At 34.4% G+C, this 20,783-nt stretch overlaps 1 protein-coding gene across 1 annotated transcript in view; it reads right to left on the bottom strand.

Annotated features, from left to right (window-relative positions):
* Nucleotides 1-20,783, bottom strand: part of Pcdh11x (protocadherin 11 X-linked) — a 937,510-nt gene that overhangs the window by 381,404 nt on the left and 535,323 nt on the right. The window contains exon 4 of the mRNA XM_013507344.1: nt 1,482-1,562. Coding sequence (XP_013362798.1) covers nt 1,482-1,562 — 81 coding nt within the window. The remainder of the gene's footprint in view (nt 1-1,481; nt 1,563-20,783) is intronic.

The raw sequence follows: 20,783 nt of genomic DNA, 5'->3' as shown, positions 1-20,783 counted from the left end.
CCCAGCTATCCCCCTGCTGGGAATTTTCCCAGATCTAAAAACATCATATCACAGTGATATATGTGCACCTATGTTCATAGCTGCACAATTTGTAATTGCTAAATTGTGGAAGCAACCGAAATGTCCATCACCGAGGATTGGATAAGAAAATGGTGGTACTTTTTTATAATGGAATATTACTCAGGTATAAAGAAAGATAAACTCAAGGCTTTTATAGGTAAATGGTCACAACTAGAGACCATACTCATAAGTGAAATAAATCAGACATACATGTGCAAGCACCACATTGTTCCACTAGTGCAAAACCTGAAAGAGTTACTTTAAACTAGGAGGTATGAGAGACATTATGAAATGATGGGAAAACTCTCAAGGGTAGAGGGTAATTGTGATATGGGAAAGAGAAGGGAAAGAAGGAGAAATTTTGTATGTATGTATACACAGGATAGTTAACATGTTTGTTCTACTGTCTTCTATTTCTTTGCTGAAGAAAACTGTCAATGAGTCCTTGATTGATCAATATTGCCTGTCTCTGTCTGTATTCATGAGAAACCACTTTGAAGATATCAATATGCAATACAACAAGCATTGTTAATTTCCTATCACTTTGTTTGTAACTCCGTATTGTCTGTGGTTTTCTTTTGCTATTTTGTAAAATATTGTCTGTCTGTTAATGTTTTCTTCCTTTTATTTTTAAAATAAAAAGAATATACATTTATAAAAGATCATTTATATGTGTTATAACACACTAAGCTATATCAAAATGTCTGATGCATTGACATTTGGAATATTTGGAACTGAAGGGAATTGGAAGGCTGTAGAAGCTGCTTTTGAATCAAGTTCTGAAATTTTCCCTTGATTCTCCTTTGCTGGTCTCAGGATTTCTCTAAAGTTCCCTTCCCTCATTGAAGAGGTTCTTGTGAAAGAAATGCAATTATCCAAGGTTCCTTTCCTAGTATCGCCTAACAAAGAAAATCAACACATAGAAAAAGAAGACTGGTACGTCTCTATAAAATTTCACTGAATCCATCATCTATTTTTCTGAGAACTGCCACCTGAGAGACTTTATCTGCATAATATGACCATCCTTTTGGTAGGACAGTCTCTTTCCCACCTTTCTGTAACTTGTCCCACCTCTGCCAGAGAACAGAGAAGCTTTGTCATATGCTGTTTGTTGTCCAGACCATTCCTTTCTGCTTAATATTATTTACTATTCTTCTAAAATAGTATCAACTTCCTCATTTCCCTCTGCCCTTTGGAGTTGGTATTTACACCTCAACAATCTGGCCTTTTTTTTTTTTTTTTCTTTTCATATTTTGTATGGCTGCAATGTACATGTGTATATTAATACATTTTTTGGGCTTTTTCCTTTGTTGACCTACTGTCAGTTTATAATATATAAATACTGATCTTTCAGAAGATAATTATGAATTTCCTCACAAATGAAATAGGGCAGAAATATTAAAAATAGTTCTCTTTCATACCTGTGGTTGAGGATGAGTCCAGTTCTCCATAGTTGTTGACTCTTTCAAGGGGGTATGAGGTTGTATAATCTCCTTCATTGGCTTTAGAAAGATGATAAAAAAATAGTTTCAAGCAGTTTGATAAAAATAGAAAACACAGGGCATTCCACACAAACCTAGTACACAGATTTTAGGAAGACAGTACAACAAAATTGCATTTGGGGGGAAAATATTTAGTCACTTAAAGGAAATTTAGAGATCCTCTTCCTGGGCAAATTCTTTGTAGATATCATAGTTTATTTATTCAACAAATTGTTTATTGAGAGTTACAATATCACAGACATAGCAACAAAAGAAAGTAAATACATTATCTAATGAAGTTTGTATTCTAGTGGTACTCTTAAGTCTTCCATTAAGCATGTGAACAAAATTGAAAGGGACATTTTAAAGTGTTTAAATCAGTGATATTTAAGCTGGAAAAGCTTTCATGATATTATTTTCACAGCTACATGTCTTTAATAAATATATTTGTGACTGAACCGGTCTCACAAATTAAAATCTATCCTGAGTGTACTACCATAAAACAAATTTGATATATGTCATAAAAGTATATTTAATACTTACAATATATGCCAAGGAATTTTTGAACAGATATGTGGATGTTTACCTACTACTCCAGAAGAATGATAAACATCATGGAAAGATGATATTTGTAATAATTCAATTTATTTATCTTCAGACATACCATATGTTCTCTGTTTTTAAAATATTGAATGCATATGATATTTATTTTCTGTATATGTGATTTCAGGATATGAGGTAAAGGATTTCATTACAAGTCATTATTCAATCCCTGAAAAAGAGAGGTTTTTCTAAGCAGCAGAGAAAAAGTAAATCATTGTTGAATGTTTTTATAGTAAAATAGCAAACTTGAATAACTGTGTCAGAAGTCTTATTTCAGGCATGCATGATTTTCCACTCTTGTTCAATGTACTACAAATTTTAAAGATGAGGCTGTTAGTTTTCCAGGGTTTTCTGTGCCACACATATCATCTTACTGTGATAGTATATTTATTTACTTTTATTATCAGTGCAAGACCATCACTCAAAACAAGAAAAGAAGAAAAGAAAATAAGATTTAGAACATCACACTTTAAAGATAATTAAGCAAGAATTATTTTCTTATTAAATAATCTAGCAAATCATATTTATTTATAGCAATGACACTATAACTGTGATTAAAAGTGTACAATACACGTTGACATAAAACTGTACAATACACACTGATGACCTAAGCACTCATCACAACATTCAAATCACAGGAAAGCAACATTTGGAAAAATTGGAAAATTAAAATAGAACATTTCAACATAGAAAATTTTCTTCATGCACACACATGCACACACACACACACACACAAATAAAATATAGAGTAAAGCAAAATAAAATAAAAATAAGCATGGCTTCTAAGAGAAAACGAATCCTTCTACATTGGTGGTAGCGATGCAAACTAGGACAATCTCTGTGGAAATCAATATGGAGATTCTTCAAAAAAAAAAAAAGTAGAAATTTCTTTTCATCCGACTATTCTCCTTCTACATAAATTCCTGAAAAAGTTAGACATAATACAATGGTGCATGCATTCCCATGTTTATTGCTGTACAGCTCATAGTAGGTCAATATATATGAACCCACATATTCATTAGCAAATGAATGGTAAAAGAAAATGTGGTACTTACACACAATGGAGTACTACTGTGCTATAAAGAAACATAAATTTGAGTAATTTCTAAGAAAATGGATGTGCCTTGAGACCGTAATATTAAGTGAAAGAAGTCAGAAACAGAAGCTTAAATATTGCATTGGTTTTCTTATATGAGAAACTCAAAACATAAAAAAATTGAAGAGCAAAATAAAAGACAGATAATAGGAAACACAGAGAAAGATATTTTACCATTGGAGAGAGGAACAAGATAGAGGGATGAAGTAAGGAAGATTTGCAGGAAATATAAAAAGAATTATGATGTGTAATGTACTTTTACAAATTCCCTGTGATGAATGTAATCATTATGGACTATGAGGATATATTAATAAAACTAACTTTCAAAAAATGAGGTCATAAATAAATTCAGTCTTTTAAAGTCTCATTCGTTAGCCAAGTAAATAAAACTACTTATTAATGGCGAGTGCATTAAATTGTGATTGCTTATGGCAGATAAAGAAATGCATACAGAGAAAATAAATTTTAGTCTTTGACAATTAATGTTACTCAAAAGGTTCAGGATATTGATAGAAACTACAATTGTAAATTTAAAAAAAAAGGATGAATGATTTAGAGTGTGTTTCCCCGCACATCATGAGTTAACATGTTACCAACAAAAGATCAGTTGCAGGGGCTAGGGATTTAGCTTAGTGTCACAGCCAGGTTGTGAGTTCGATTCCCGGTACTGGGCAAAAAAAACAAAAACAAAACAAAACAAAAAAGATCAGTTGCTTTTTATTGTAAGGAAGCAATGACAAATGTGATGTGATTGAAGAATTAGCCATTATGAATAGTTCACATGGAATAGAACAGGATAAATATTTTTCAAAAGTTAAAAAAGCAGTTAACTCAAGGAAACCTGAAGAGGGATCTACGAAGAAGTTCTGTGACTGATGATTGATAAAATATGTGTGGGATAGAAAGAAGTTTCTTGTAATAAAACAAAACTTGTGATATATAAGATGTTCAAAGCCTATGGTTATATACTTATTACCTATTAATGGATATTTTATGGAAAACACTTTAATCTATAACATGTAATTGAACCAATAGTGCCAATAGTCAACTTAATTTGTTCATATGAACCAAACCACTATAATTCTTTATACTTTTGCCTAAATTTCAAGTTGTATTCCCTAACTTGTCCTCCCAAATAAGCTATTGAATCACTTAGCAATAATAAAAGTTTATGGAGATTTTTTGAGCTTCAGGAAAAAATTGTAATTTTACACAGTGAGGAAAAGCACCCCTCATTCTTATTACCAAACACTGAATCACTTTGAAATATTTTTAGTTGTAGACTTGATATTTCTACAAACCTGAATAAACCTACACTCATAAGATAAAAATGTGCCTATATGTAAAACTTATACTGCAGTAAAATAATTCTAACAATAAAGTTCTTTGAATCACAAGTTATACCAAGTTACTGTACACACTCCATTGTTGTCAAAAGTTAAAACAAGAAGCAAACTCTCTTACCCTACTTGGATTTGAAATGAGCTATGACAAATATACCACTTAGGAGATTTCCATACACTTTAATTGGAAATAATTAATCCATAATGTAATAACTTGCTGACAGGCAAAATCAAGAAGTAATCTAATGCAATTTTCTTATATATATAATTATATACTCGTGGACTTATATCAGAATTTAGCAGTACTTATTTTGTCTGAAAACATTTTCAAATTTAAGTTACCTAAGTACATTAATTTCAGCAGTAATATAATGCAACAAAATTATATTCTACTACAATTATTATTTGAAGGCATCAATGAAATTTTTGTGTAAATTCATTTTCTCTTTGGTTATACATATCGCTACCATTCCTCTAAAGGAAAACCTTACAGACTCCTAAAATAGGCAAGCAACAGTTATCAATAACTGTGACTAATGGACTATTAATGATGCAAGTAAAATCTAGCAGACTTTGATACAGAGAATAGGAACCTTTTATTTCTTACACAAAGAGCAACATATTCTAGGGCATGGAGACTCAGGATGTGTTGAGAATGACTGTTATGGTTTAGATTTAAAGTGGCCCCAAAGGCTCAAGAGCTTAGACGGGACTGGATTATGGGTTTGATATAGCGGGCTTGCTTTTGGGAGTTTAGGGTCTTGTTGGAGGAGATAGGTCACTGAGAGTGTGACCAGTGTTTACCTCCCTTCCTGCTCTGTCTCTTTCTGCTTCCAGAATGCCATGAGGTGAGCAGCTTTTCTCTGCTATGCTCCTCAGCCATGCCATGCTACCTTGGAGCCAGCAGACCACAGATTGAAATCTCTACAGTGGGGTTCCTCTCCTCCTTCAATTTGCAGGTGCAGGATATTAAGTCTCAGGAATGAGAAAGTGATGAAGATAATGACTAAAACCCTAAAGAGATGTAACAGAATGGTGAGACAAATATGTAACAGTTAATCACATAATCTACACGGATGTGAAAAATTAGCTGTTCAATATATACTTATGTATTAAGGAAAGTAAAATCTCTCAAATACACCTGAGCAACTTGCAGTTTATAAGAGTTTCTCAGCAGACCTATTCTTATGATTTAAATTTAATTTTTGAGAACTGTTGCTTTGTATTTCATATGCACATTTTAAACATCTGATTTAAACATTATGTCTGCAGTTAGTTCACTCTCTGTGATGAACTCCACCAAAAATATAATGATCCAATCAAACCTTCATTGAATTAAATAGTGATGGTATTTATTTTGTTAAAGATTTAAAATTATGTAAATATAACTTGTCCATATAACTTTGACAACTAAATGTTTCAAAATTCAAATTTTAGGAAAAGTTTACACGAGTGACAAAGTTAAAATATACTCCAACCCCTGCCAGTGTTCCATTCCTTACCCTCTCACTAAAGCTGCAGTCTTAAGACTAAAAATTACTAGGATTTCCTTTAAGAAAATGGGCCACATGAAGAGAACTTTTGAGGATTCACTGTAAAGCAAGTGAGAAAAATTGAAATTTTAGGAACTTTTAATGGTGAAATAAATTTATGCTTAACTTTCTAAGCAAAAGGGAAATATGATTGAACAGTGACACCTGATAAGTAAAATGCTGTTCTGTTTCTTTGTATGTACAATGTAGTGAATCAAACTCTACTTATCCTTTTATGGAATAAGGTGTCAAGCTGTCAAGAAAAGAGTAAGGTGCTTTAAAATAATGTCTTTATGTATTTAAGCCTCATTTTAATCCAGTTTATATTAAGACAAAGCTAGGATTCTGAGAAAAAGGTGAAGCAATGAGTGTCAGCAACTCAACTTCTCTAGTATAAAGTGTCTAGAGTGTGGAATGTAATAGCTTAGAGAGGAACTGAAGTGAGAGCATGGTACATGGGAACCATGAGAGAACTGAGAGAGGAGAAGAAAATAGGATTAAGTAATACAAAAGAAATAGATCACTGCCACAGACAGACCATGTGTCACTGCGGACAAGCATCTGGGTAGCAGCCAGCTGGGAGGCAAAGTGAAAATTACATTTCTACTCATGGAGAAAAGGAAACCTGCATCAAGACTAGTAGAATTTTATGCAGTTTGAGATAGCAGTAAGAACATGAGACACTGCTTTGCTAGTGGCCTTGCAGAGCTAACAGTTGGTGACTGTGGCACAAGTGCTGCTATGGTCTGGTTCTGGATGTCCCCCCGAAGCCTCATGAAGTCATGGGACAGGCTCCTAGAGTTCATGATTGATTCATGGATGTGAGTGCTACACCTGCCCCAGGTCAGGTAGTTTGCATATAATGTAAGGGAGGGAAAGAGGCTGCTTGCTGCTGCTCCTCTCCTTGTGCTCTTGTTGCTTTTGCTATCTTGCACTGCCATAAACTGTTTCCCTCTGCCATGTACTACTCTGCCTTGGAGCCAGCTGAGTATGGACTGAAACCTTTACAGTCTGTAAGCTAAATAAACCTTTCCTTCCTTAATTTTGGCATTGGGTATTTTGTCTCAGCAATGAAAGAAAAGTAACCAAGACAAGTGCCCAAAGACATAGCTGTGCAGAGCATATTTTGACAGGGATACCATCACAGGAATGGTCTGGATCTTTGAACTTGTGTCCCAGAATAGCCCAGCAGCTGCTTCACACTGCTACGGTCCCAGAGTGGATGAGGGAAGGACAGTCATAGCAGGCTGGCAGCAGTTGGAGAGCAGATTGGCGGAGGGAGGTGAGTCCCACTGAGAATAGTCTGGTGATCACAGACTCAGCTTCAATGACTTGAAGCCATGTTCACCCTGAGCTACAGAGAACTGGAAACTCAAAATTGGTGTCTTTTACACAGTGTAAGCAGATTTGTATGCATAGCACTGTTCTGAGAAAAGACTACCACCTTACAACTCCAGTGTGAGCAAATACACAACCCACCCAGAGCTTTGTTCCTTAACGCAAGCCTGAGGAAAAGATCCACATGCCCAAAACAATAGGAAATTTTCTTTTACAATTTTTTAGTTGTATTATTTTTTATTTTTGTTTTTATTGTACTTTAAATATATATATATATTTTTACTTTTTGCTATTTTCCTTCTTCTATACATTTTTCCCATCATTTATCCCATTACTTTACACTTCTTCTTTAATGATCATGTTTTTTGATCCAGTCTGCCAGTTGATGGAGATCATTATGAAGTGGCTCTGAGCAAGATTAAAATTAACTAATTGGCTTTCCATGTTTACTTGTGAGTCTGCCCAAGGCCTAGGCCCCTTGTCTGGAAATGGGCAGTGGACTCATAGTAAGTGATCCTCCATGAGTTGCTGCTCCTGGCTGAGATCTATAGTGGCTCCATGAAGCCATGACACCTCAAAGAACAAGACAAGGCCACAGCTTGGAACACCTGGCCCCAACCTCAATTAACTAGATAAAGATTATCTTCCATTGCCATGATAGTTTACCTACTCATACTTTTTGTTTTCTCCCTATAGCTTATAGAAAGTAGGGAAATTCTCCCCTGTTCATTTATATCCCTTCTTACTTTCACCCATATCTCTTCACATGACCTCTTTCTCCTGTGCTTTATTCATTCTAAATTTTGCATTTCTCTCTTCTCGACATTTTCAACTGTCTCCCTTAAAACTTTCCTCTAATATTTTTATCAATCATAGAGCATTTTCCCATCCCCATTTCCAGCTATCAAATTAGTATACACTTTTCCCTGTTATCACTTTCAAAATGTATAACAATTTACCCTTCATATCAGTAGAACACTTTGTCTCCCTCCTATTCTCTCCTTCCCATAAACAAAAGAGAGGATATATATTTTTTTCTTTTTTAACTTTTTATTTTCTCTTCCCTCCTCTGGCATTATCCAGCCCCAAACAATTAGAAAAATCTGAAAACACAGAGGAAGCTATGAGTTCAATGGATAAACAACAACAGAAAAACATCAGTAAAAGAAAAACAAATGGTATACCAAGAGATAATGAAGACAAAAGTAGTAAATAACCAATATATCTGAGTAATATGTCTCAGTGTTAATGGGCTCAACATTCTAATCAGAAGACACAGACTCATTAGCATGTCAATATTGTCACTTAGTTATTACAGATTGATCAGGTCTGCAGTCTCCCAAAGGAGTGTATGGCAAAAGTTTAAGTAAAAGAGTCAAGTGGTATGATTTTAGGGCTCCAGGATGTTCAAAACCCTTTAACAGAACTTGAGATTCTCTGAGGGCTAAGACAAAGTAGCTCTTTGGGCATCCCATATTTATTTGGTTATCAAACAAAGGAGGGGGATACTGAAGAAAGTGTGGTAATCTGAGTAGGACCTTGGGAGGACCTTGAGAGTCAAGAGTCAAGACTTCTCTGAGTAATATACTATGTTAATTTAGGAGAACCATGTTATCTCCAGGAAGGCCTTCACCACGGAAGTGAGATGCCTGCAGCTACAATCTTTATCTAGTTAATTGAGGTTGGAGCCAGGTATCCTTAGCTGTGGCCTCGTCTTGTTCTTTGAGGTGTCATAGCTTCATAGGGCCACTGCAGGCCTCAGCCAGGAACAGTGACTCATGGAGGTTCACTAACTATGAGCCCACTGTCCATTTCCAGACAAGGGGCCTAGGCCTTGAACAGACTCACAAGTAAACATAGAAAGCTAATTAATTAATTTTAATCCTGCTCAGAGTCACTTCATAGTGATCTCCATCAACTGGCAGATTGGATCAAAAAACAGAATCTCATAATCAGTTGTGTTCAATAAACTCATCTAATCCAAAAAGATATTCATAGACTAAAATTTAAAGGATGGAAAACAATATTTCATGTACCAAGACCCTGAAAATAAGCAGAGGTAGCAATTCTAGAACCAGACCTGGTAAATGCCAAGATAAAACTGTTTAGACAAAATAAAGAAAGTCATTGCATACTGTTGTGGTTTGCGTCTGAATGTTCCCGCAAATCCTCATGCACTCATGGGCTTCTAGAGTTTTTGATTGATCTATAGTCCAAAGCTCGGATTATGGGTGTGAGTTCTACACCCACCCTGGGGTGGATAGTTTACATACAATATAAAGGAGGGAAAGAGCCTTACTCCCCGTCTACTCCTCTCTTTGCTTTCTTGCTTTTGCTGTCTTCCACTGCCAGGAACTCTTGCCCTCTGCCATGTGTCACTCTGTCTTGCAGTCAGCCGAGTATGGACTGAAACCTCCACATAATGTGAGCTAAATACACCTTTCTTTCCTTCCTTAATTTTAGGTGTCAAGTATTTTGTCTCAGCAATGAAAGAAAAGTAACTAAGACCCATACTAGTTAAGGGAATGATCCAACAAGGAGATATAAGATTGATAAACACATGCACTGAATATTAGAGCACTTATCTTTAACAAACAAAAATTACTGAAAATGAAGGATAAAAAAATTAACATAATCACAGTAAGGGACTTTAACACTACACTTTCACAAAGAGATATATCAACTAAAGAAAAAAAACTAATAGAGAAATTATAAAAGGAAACTGTACCTTTGAACATATGGTCTTAACATAAGTATGCAGAGTATTGCACCTCTTTACAACAGAGTATAAATTATTTTCAGCAACACATGGTACTTTTTCCCAAAATAAATCACATATTAGTTCACAAACCTGCTTAGATAAATATAAAGAATTGAAATCACCCCATGCATACTTTCTGATCACTGTAGAACGTAAATAGAAATTAATGATGGAATAAAGTTTGGAAAAGGCATAAGCTCTTGGAAAATTTATAACACACTCCTGAACAATCAATAAGTCACAGAAGAAATCAAATAATTTCTGGAAATTAACAACAATGACTATACAACTAAAATGAAACCTCTGAGATACTATGAAAACAATCTGAGGAAAATTCATTGTAACCAGTGCTTACATTAGGAAAATAAAGCAGGTCCAAATAAAAAAAAAAAACTCATGAGAAACCTTAGGATACTTGAGAAAACAATAATTCAGTCTGAAACTGACAGGAGGGAAATCGTCAAGATGAAAGTAAAATCAACGAAATTAAGACTAAAAAACCTGTAAATAAAAGAGCTGGTTCTTTGAAAGAATAAATAAAAGATATAAGCTATTAGCAAGACTTACCTTGAGAAAGAGAGATAACACTCACACTAGTGCAGTTAGAAATGAAAATGTTGAAATCACAACAGACATCACTGAAATCATGAAAATAATAATTCAGAAGTTATATTCTAACAAATTAACAAACTTTGAAACAAAGGACAGATGTCTAGGCTTACACAAATTGCCACTTTAGGATACTTTTCTCAAGTATCCTAAGATTTCTCATGTATATACATACTTAACAAACTAATAATAAGCAATGACACTGACTAAGTAATAAAGAATTTAACTAAAGCAAGTTCAAGACCTCATAAATTCATGGCTGAATTCCACAAAATCTTTAAGGATATTATTATCACCAATGCTCCTCAAGCTCTTCAACAAAAGTGAAAGGAACAGAGAGCTCCAAAATTCATTTATGAAAGTAGTACTGTTATAGGCAGCTGAGTTAGATAGAAATATTATAGGTAGTCAGACAGGGCCAGGCTCTTGAAGGAGCCAACATGCAAGACAAGATAAGATACATATTTGATGTGGGCCAGACCTCAAGACAAAAGATTAAAACAAATGCACCCACATACCTCCCTATTGATGGACATCAAGGACTGATATTCTAAATAGGTAGCAATCACCTTGAAGAGTTACTGACCCAACCCCTTACAGGAAAATCCCCTGTTCTGTATTCATGCTGGCTTGCTACATGACTCACTTCCCCATTTTATAACAGTTTACTCAGTTTTACCTGAATAAAACTTATTGGCTGACCATAGTTTTGTCCATTTTTCCCCTACCTTGGACCCACCTCACCTCATGGTTTTACTTTATAAAAGTCCCTAGGAAAGACAGATTCTTGAGCAACCTATTCAGGCCTGCCTTCTGTCCCTCTCTTGGACAGAAGCTTTCTTTCCTTCAATAAATATATTCTGCTCTTTACCTCCAACTATAAAAGAGAACTAAAGTCCAATATCATTTATGAGTGTAAATGTAAAAGTCTTCAACAAGATATTAGCAAGTAGAATGCAGCACATATCAAAAACAGATGCATCATGATCAAGAATGTTTCATCCCAAAGATGCAAGGATAGTTTAACATAAACAGTTCAAAAATTATAATACATCACTTGAAGTAGAGCACATTCAAAGATGACATAATCATATCAATAGATGCAGAAAATGCCTTTCACAAAGTCTAATACCCTTTCATGATAAAAACCCTTAGAAAAGTAGGTATAGACAGGCAATAACTGATTATGATAAAGGCTATTTATGATAAATCAATAACCAGTGTCATACTAAATGGGAAAAAATTGAAAGCATTCTTATAAATTCAGGAACAAGAGAAGGATGTTTCCTATCACCTCTTTCATTCAACATGGTAATTGAGATATTAGCCAGAGCAATTCATCAAGAGAAAGAAAGAAAAGGGATATGAATATAAAAAGAAGAGCTCAAATTATCATTATTCACAGATGACACGATACTTTATATGACACTTCACCAAAAAGCTGCACCAAAAAACTCTGAGAATAACCCGCTTTGGCAAAGTAGCAGAATGCAAAATCAACATACAAAAACCATTAGCATTTGTGTATATCAGCAATAAACAGGATGAGAAGAAAATTATGAAAACAATAGCTTTAACAGTAGCTCCAAGAATAATGAAATATGTAGGACTAAAAATCTAAACAAGAAATTAAAAGAACTCTACAAAGAACACCATAATACTCTGAGGAGGGAGATTGAAGTGGACATCAGGAAATGCAAAGATGTCCCCTTTTCCTGGATAGGCAGAACTGATGTTGTCAAAATGGTCATATTTCCAAAAATGTTACACAAATTCGATATTCAATGAAGTCACAATCAAAATACCAGGAGCATGCTTTGCAGATATAGAGAAAATAATCCTGAAATTAATATGGAGTCATAAGAGACCCAGAATAGCAAAAATAATTTTGAGGCACAAGAGCAAAACATGGGATGGGGATATAGCTCAGTGGCACAGCACCTCTCTGGAAAGTGCAAGGTCCTGAGTTCAATTGCTGATATCACAAAAAAAAAAAAAAAAAGCAAAACATGTGGCATAACAATACCTGACTTCAAACTATACTACAAAACAATAGTTATAAAAATGATGTTGTACTGGAAAAAAACAGACACATAGATCAATGGAGCAGAACTGATGATACAGGAACCTCCCCAGATATCCAGCCATTTGATTTTTGACAAACGGGCCAGTATGTTGGCAGAAAATAGCCTAATCAACAAGTGGTGTTAGGAAAACTAGTTATCTGTTGATCAAAAAATGAAACTATACACTTATCTCTCACTATATCCTAAATTAAAATCAAAATGCATCAAATATCTAAACATTAAAACAGGAGTATTAAATCTTCTGGTAGATAATATAGGTAAAAAACTTGAAGATATCGCTGTAGGAAAGGATTTTCTAAAGAAAACCTCAATCACACAAAAAATAACAGTAAGAATTAACAAATGGGATTACATCAAACTAAAACATTTCCTTATAGCAAAAGAATTGATACATAGATTGAAGGGATAACCTACAGAGTAGGAAATGCCAGCCACTCCTCAGACAAATGACTAACATATATGCATATAACTAAAAAAAATTAAAGCTCATAAAATTAAAGATTCAGTCAAGAAATGGGCTAAAGAAATGAACAAAGACTTTACGCAGGCAGAAATACAAATGGTCAAAAATATTTGTGAAAAAATTTTCAACATCTCTGGCCATTAGAAGAATGCAAATTAAAACAATTAAAAGATTCCATCTTACTCTGGAACAAATGGGAATCATTAGGAAATCAAATAATAGCAAATGCTGGTGTGGCTGTGATGAAATAGGAACACTACTGTATTGTTGGTGGGAATACAAACTAGTACAGTCACTATAGAAAACAGCATGGGGATTTCTCAAAGAACTGAAATTAAAAATTCCATATTACCCAGATATCCTCCTGCTAGGTACATTTGCCAAAGAGCTTATGTCATCATAGGACAGTGATACATGTATAGCAATGTTTATAGAAGCACAATTAGTAATAGCTACATCCTGGAAGCAGCCTGTGTACATATCAACAGATGACTGCATAAAGAAAAGGTGGTATTTATGTGTTGTGGGATACTACTCAGCTATAATGATTGACAAATTTGAGACATTTGTAGGAAAATGGATGCACCTGAAAATACAACAGAGCATATTTTGAGAAATAAACCTGATTGGTTTCTTGCCCCACTGTAATTCTTGCTGAGTTGCTCTGGCACCCAAGCCAATATGGTGCTTGAGGTCATGTGGTATGGTGCTGAGTCACTATGGCATCCAGCCAATATGGTGCTGGCCACTAAAGGCCACGTGCTAAGCCCCACCCTTCTTCCACTGAGTCAAATTACAACTTCCTACTTCCCTTTTTGTAATATCCTGTTCTCTTTCCCTATGCTCCCACTCAATCCTGGTCTGCCATGTCAGGCAGTGTGCCTCCTAAACCCCGCCTCCAGCCTGGGCCTATTTAACTTTGGACCCCACGAAAGATCGGTAGAGGCCACATTTTTCTCTTTCCTGTGGCTTTTCTGCATCCACAATACAGGCATTTTATTCTGTTTTACTTCTCTCTGTACTGAAAAAACCTATCAAAACCATATACACAAGCTTTAAAACCATATGGCATCTCTCCTTTGAGTGACAACAGGTACATAAAAAGAAAATAAAAAAGAATGGATATGAAGGGATAAAAGGACAGATCTCTTGTAATAGGAAAGTGGCCAAAGGGAACAAGAGTGAGGGGTGAAGAGGAGAGGAAGGGGAAAGAAGGAGAAAGATATACGATGTACAGGAATCTAATAACTCCAATATAGGTAAACTTCAAATTTCATAACACAAGATAAAACAAATAATATCAACAAGTATGCCTAAGGGGATAGGGGAACCAGAGGAAGAGGAGGGAGTCGGAGAAAATGGGAAGGTGATTAAGACAACAAGGATGAAAGTGTAATACATACACGTAATCACTCCCCAAGATGATTGTAAACTGCATGAATTGCAAACATGTATACATAAACAAGTAAACAAGGAAACAAATATTACAAAGAAAGCAATCAGTGCCAAAAAGTGAGAAGTGAGCCTTATTAATAATCTTAGAGTTTTGAAGTGATGCAGGCACTACTGCTAATAATGAAAATAATACTTCAAAAAGAAAGTTGGATAGACAATGAATCTTACTATTCCTGAGTAAAAATTACTAGTCTATAACGTAGAAACTTGAAAGAAATTTGATGTTCTTTAAAATCAAATTGACTCTTTTAAACATATATAGCTAAAAAACTGACAAGAAATACATTGTTTCACAGAGATACACTGCTGACCTAAAGAAAGAGACATTCATGGAAAAGATGGTGTTCATTTATGTTACTTCACCTTTTAGAATCTTAAATTTCTGAGATTTAGAAATTGCTTATATGTTTGAATTTATTTATGTACAAATTTGAAAGAGGATGGCTCATAAATATCATTGATTCAGAAAATGCCCTAAATTCTATTAAATCTCTTGCAATTTTTGGATTGAAGTAAAAAATAAGGAAATTTTTGGTCACATTTCTATTAAAATAATCCTGAATTCTAATTCACAAGCTAAAGAGTGATATATAGATTTTTTTTTTTTTTTTTTTTTTTTTTTTTTTTTTTGAGATAGGGACTCGCTATGCAGTTCAGGCTGGCCTTGAGCGCACTTTGTAGCGCAGGCTGGTCTCAAACTCACAACAATCCTCCTGCCTCAGCCTCCAGAGTCCTGGAATTACAGGTGTGTTCCACCACCCCCAGGTAGATTTTGTAACAAATATAGTCAGTGTCAAAGGGAATGAGTCTTTCCTCAGAAAATATAATATACTAAAATTCATTTCCCAAAATATAACTGCCATGCATAAAGGGGTTTATGGAACAAGTTAAATTGATTGAACCTTCTAAAGCTGGCAAGTTCTTCTTGACGCTCATCTCAATTTTATTTTTCTGGAAATATCTAACAGAAACTGTGCTTTCATGACTTGATTTATTAAATGTGAACCTTAATCCGACTAACCTCTAGGTGAAGTATACCCAGACAGGTTCTACAATCATTTTAAGGACAAATGTGGAATGCACTCATTGTTTTCTTACTTAGAAATTTTATTGCCACTTAAATCTAAAGGTAAAAAAATCATAAGATTAACACAATGATACTTTTGATTACAGTCTGAACATTTCATTATTTTCAAACTAGCACAAAAAAAGAGAATTTAGAAAATCTTCGATGTATTCAAGTGGAAGGCTTTTCACTAGTATTTTAAGTGTGCTACTATTTTCTAGGTAATAAAACACACCACAGGAATCTCAGGTTTTAAAAGATATGATAGTTTAAACTGTCATAATCACTTTATTTTAGAACTAAAATATTATAATTGAGACAAATAGATAGATAGTTATTATTTTATTAACATATAGCTAACAAAACTGACAAGGGAAAAGTAGTCTTCTCAAACATTTTCTGGAGTGTTCTATATAATATGTAGCCATGAAATGTACCTGAAGACATATTGTTGCAGTTATGTTTTTAGTGATGACCTTTAAAATAATTTCCCTTTATTTAATTTATAATAAATCAAGATTTTTACTATGAAAATGATATCCATCAAATTGTGCAAGGATTAGAAATAGCAACTATAATGTGTTGCTTGCATTTTTGTATATGGAATATATAACCAAATCATTTTCATTAAAGGCCTTAATGCAATATAAAGTCTTAACTTTTACATTAATTTACAAATCACATTTTATAATTACAGTGAATGTATTCTAGCAATTTCCTAAAAAAAAGGAGAAATCCTTACTTAATTCCTACATGCTTTAATGTTTTTAGACAGTATCTCAGTATGTATTTCAGTCTGGCATTGGACTCACTGTATACTCCAGGCTGCAGGGATCTTCCTGCCTCAGTCTCCCAAGTGCTGGGATTATTGTTGTGCACCATCACATCTGGCTATTACCTTAATATTTTTTATGATCCTCTTGGAACTCCTTTTTGTTTGCCATAGATGTTAGGCAGTATCTAAGTAGAAAATGTATGCGAGGATAAGAGGTGTGGTTGCAGTGACAAAGAAAGTGCCTAAGAATGTAATTGACTGAAATTTTGAGCCTAAAACATGAGCGGATAAGAGATAACAGAAAATGCACTTTAAAAAGATTAAAATCTGCATAACATCATGATCCATGGAAAAAGCATGACTTCCAGAATCTGCATGTGGAGCTAATGATAGCATTTTTATGATCACTCACAAGTTTTTAAAGATAATTCTCAGTTTCATGATCTCTGGAAGGAGTATAGTATGAACCTCTTACAGTTACTGCATAATATTGTTATTATGTAAAATTTTTTGCACTTTATGATTATCATCATGACTTGCCATACTATGGTTGTATCTTCACTAACAATATAAAGCAGAAGCTCTCTACAGTCATCCACCATGTGACATGCTCTCTCCCTCTTCTTTCTCAATAAAGCTATCATTTTAATGAAAGAGAAAATTCCTGAGCAGCTCTGCCTCTGAAGGATGATTGCTCCATGATTTTCTATTCTTATTCACAAACAAGCCCCAATTCTTATCCTCAAGGAAATATGAAGTATACCAACATGTTTTAGGCTAGAAATTTCAATTACATTTTTAATCACTTTCCTTATCATTGTGAAAATACCTCTTATCCACAAAGTAAAGGATGAAAGGTTTATTTTGGGTCATGTTTTCATTCCACAGTCTGCTGGCTTTCACACAGGCCAGCATGGCAGAGGGGAGTAGCAGAGGAGAACTGCTCTAAACATGGAAGATGCAAAGCAGAGAGAGCATAGGTAGGACTAGGGAGGGAGATAAACCTCCCATAGTGATCCCCTTCTACCTACAAGACCTTAACTCCTAACAGCAAGTCAGTTTTAAGCCCACATATTTGAATCACTTTCTGTTATGACTTATATATAGTTGTCCCCCTAAGCCTCATGGAATCATAGGTGGGCTTTTTGCAGGTGGCTGGTCTAGGATGTATGCTGCTGGGATCAAGAATGTAATGATGCAATTGTTTCACTGGTGCTAACATTAAGTGGGTAAGTACTACTTACCATAAAAGTAGACTGGAAAAGCTATAAGGGATGGAAACAGCTACTGTGTTGGCTGCTGGTCACTTGTTGGTTGTCTTGATGACTTCTACCTTCTGTCTGCTGTGAACTGTTTCTCCTCTGTGATGCCACTCTGGCATGTCACTTTACCTTGGAGCCAGCCAATTATGCACTGAAGTACCTCTAAAGTGTGAGGCAAGTAAACCTTTTCTTCTTTAGCTTTCAGTGTCACATTTTGTCTCAGCAATGTAAAAAGTAACTGAGACACTTCCCAACAGGCCCATCTATGAGCACATTGGACTCTTGAGATGACATCTAGATATACACAATAATAGTTACATTGATGTTTTTGTTTATCACAAAAATAAAATTGTATAATTGTACAATAAATAGCACAGTGATGTGATGAGGGAGGAACATAGGAATAGTGAAGATACACATTAATTTTTTATACTTTTTCCAATTATTATATAACTTCTAGCCAAAAAAACCCCTGTTTTGGTTATAAATTCTTCTATTTAAATTTCACTTATTATTAATGCATAATGGTTGTACATGTTTGTATGGTACACAAAAATGTTTCAATATAAGTATATGTTGTATAGTTGAAATCAAAGTAATTAGCATATATTTTCCTCAAATATCAATCATTGCATTTGTAGTGATAACATTCATCATTTTCCTTTTTGGTTACTTAGAAATGTATAGTTATTAGGTAAAAATAAGATGTAAATTTTGTTGTTTTTTTTGGTTTTTTTTTTTTTTTTTTGGTTTTTCTCCGGTACCGGGAACCGAACTCACGACCTTGCGCTTGCCAGGCAGGTGCTTTTTTTTGCCGCTGAGCTAAGTCCCCAGCCCCAAGATGTAAATTTTGATGAAATTTTAAGAGAAATGTTTATTGAAAAACTTGACAATTTGTTGAAGTTTCCAAAATTTGAAAATTGATAAGAATTATATTTTTGAATCCTAGAAGATAAAAAGTATTTAACTGATTATTGAAGGTTTAAAATGCATTGATTAGTTAAAATGTTAAAAGAGCAGAAAAATTGTTTAAAAATCAATGGAAGTTTTGGAGTTGTGGAAATTAAAATAGGGTTGTGGTAATGAATAGATTTAAACAACCAGTTTGATACTTGGTATTTAGCTTAAATTTTTAAGAATCCTTAAGTCAACTTTATAATAATGCAGTATAGATTACAAATTTAAAAAAATATAATACTTTTAAGCTTTTTTAACATGCTACAGAGGAAAAATATGCTCCCATATAAACTCACAAACTAAAATTTCTATTACAGATTTTGGAGGTGAGGCAAAACCAAGAAATAAATAATTTTCTAATGTTTCCTGTACACAGGATAATGGGCACAAATTTGTCAATATTAAAAGGCCACTAAGTGGTAGTACTTCCAAAGGCAATCACTACCCTGATCCTCAAACCAGAAAGGGCCCCAAACAAACAAAAAAAAACAACTGTAGACCAATCCCCTTAATGAACACAGATGCAAAAATCCCAATGGCATGTAGCAAAACATCAAGAAGATCATATGTCATGATCAAGCGTGATTCACTCCAGGGATGCACTGATGGTTCAATATACAGAAGTCAATGAATGTAATACACCATATAGACATAGGCGTGATTATCTCTGCAGATACAGAGAAAGCATTTGACAAAATCCAGCTTGCATTCATGATAAATCACTGAAGGAAATGGAAATACAAAGCCCTATTTCAACCTGATAAAAAACACCAATGACAAAACAATGGCCAGCATCATACTAAATGGAGAAAAGCTGAAAGCTTTTCCTCTAGAATCAGGAATATGAGAAGGATATCTGGTATTTCCACTTCTGTTTAATATAGTTCTCCAAACATTAGCTACAGCAATAAGAAAAGAGAAAGAAATAAAATTACATGGACAGGAAAGAAAGAAGTTACGTGGTTATTATTTGCTGATGATATGATTCTCTACATATAAGACCCTCCCAAAACTCCACCAATAGATTTCTAGGACTAATGTCCAAATTCATTTGTTTAGTAGGATATAAAGTCAACACTTAAAATCAATAATGTTCTTGTGCATCAATAATAAATTTACTGAGAAGGATTTAGAGAAATTGTATCCTTCACAGTAGCTCAAGAAAAATGAAATATTTAGGAATTAACCTAATCAAGGAAGTGAAAGACTTTTACAATGAAAACTATAGTACTCTGAAAACAGAAGACGTCACCAGAAAATGGAAAGATATATGATCTTCCTGGAAAGGCACAGTCAATATAGTCAAAGTGGCCAAAATTTTATGCAATCCCTATTAAAATGTCAATAACATTCCTTACAGAACCAGAAAAATCAATTCTAAAATTTATATGGAGCTAGAAGAGATCTAAAATAGCAAAAACAGTTCTGGGCTACAAGGGCAAGGCAGGGAGCATCACAATCCTAGACTTCACATTACGTTAAAAAGCTACAGTATTTCAAAGCAACATGCATTGGTAAAGAAGAAATCATGTACCAATGGAACAAATTAGAAAATACAGAAACAATTTTTGGCACACTCAACTGTGTTATTTTTGAAAAAAGGGGCCAAATACATTCACAGGAGGAAAGATAGACTAATGAATTTTGCTTGGAAAATTGGCTATCCACATGTTGAAATCCTATATCTCTCACCACTCACTAAACTAAAATTAAGATCTATCAAAGATTTATACCTTAGAATGCAAACACTTATCTGTTGGAAGTCAAAATAGGCAAAACTCTTGAACATACACATATAGGCAGAGTCTTTCCAAGCAAAACCTCATTTCCGGGGCTGGGGATTTAGCTCAGCGGCAAAGCGCCTGCCTGGCAAGCGCAAGGTCGTGAGTTCGGTT

This window comes from Chinchilla lanigera, unplaced genomic scaffold (genome assembly GCF_000276665.1).
Source record: "Chinchilla lanigera isolate Chin_1 unplaced genomic scaffold, ChiLan1.0 scaffold00124, whole genome shotgun sequence".
Lineage (NCBI taxonomy): Eukaryota > Metazoa > Chordata > Mammalia > Rodentia > Chinchillidae > Chinchilla > Chinchilla lanigera.
This window is presented reverse-complemented; position numbering and strand designations above follow the sequence as displayed.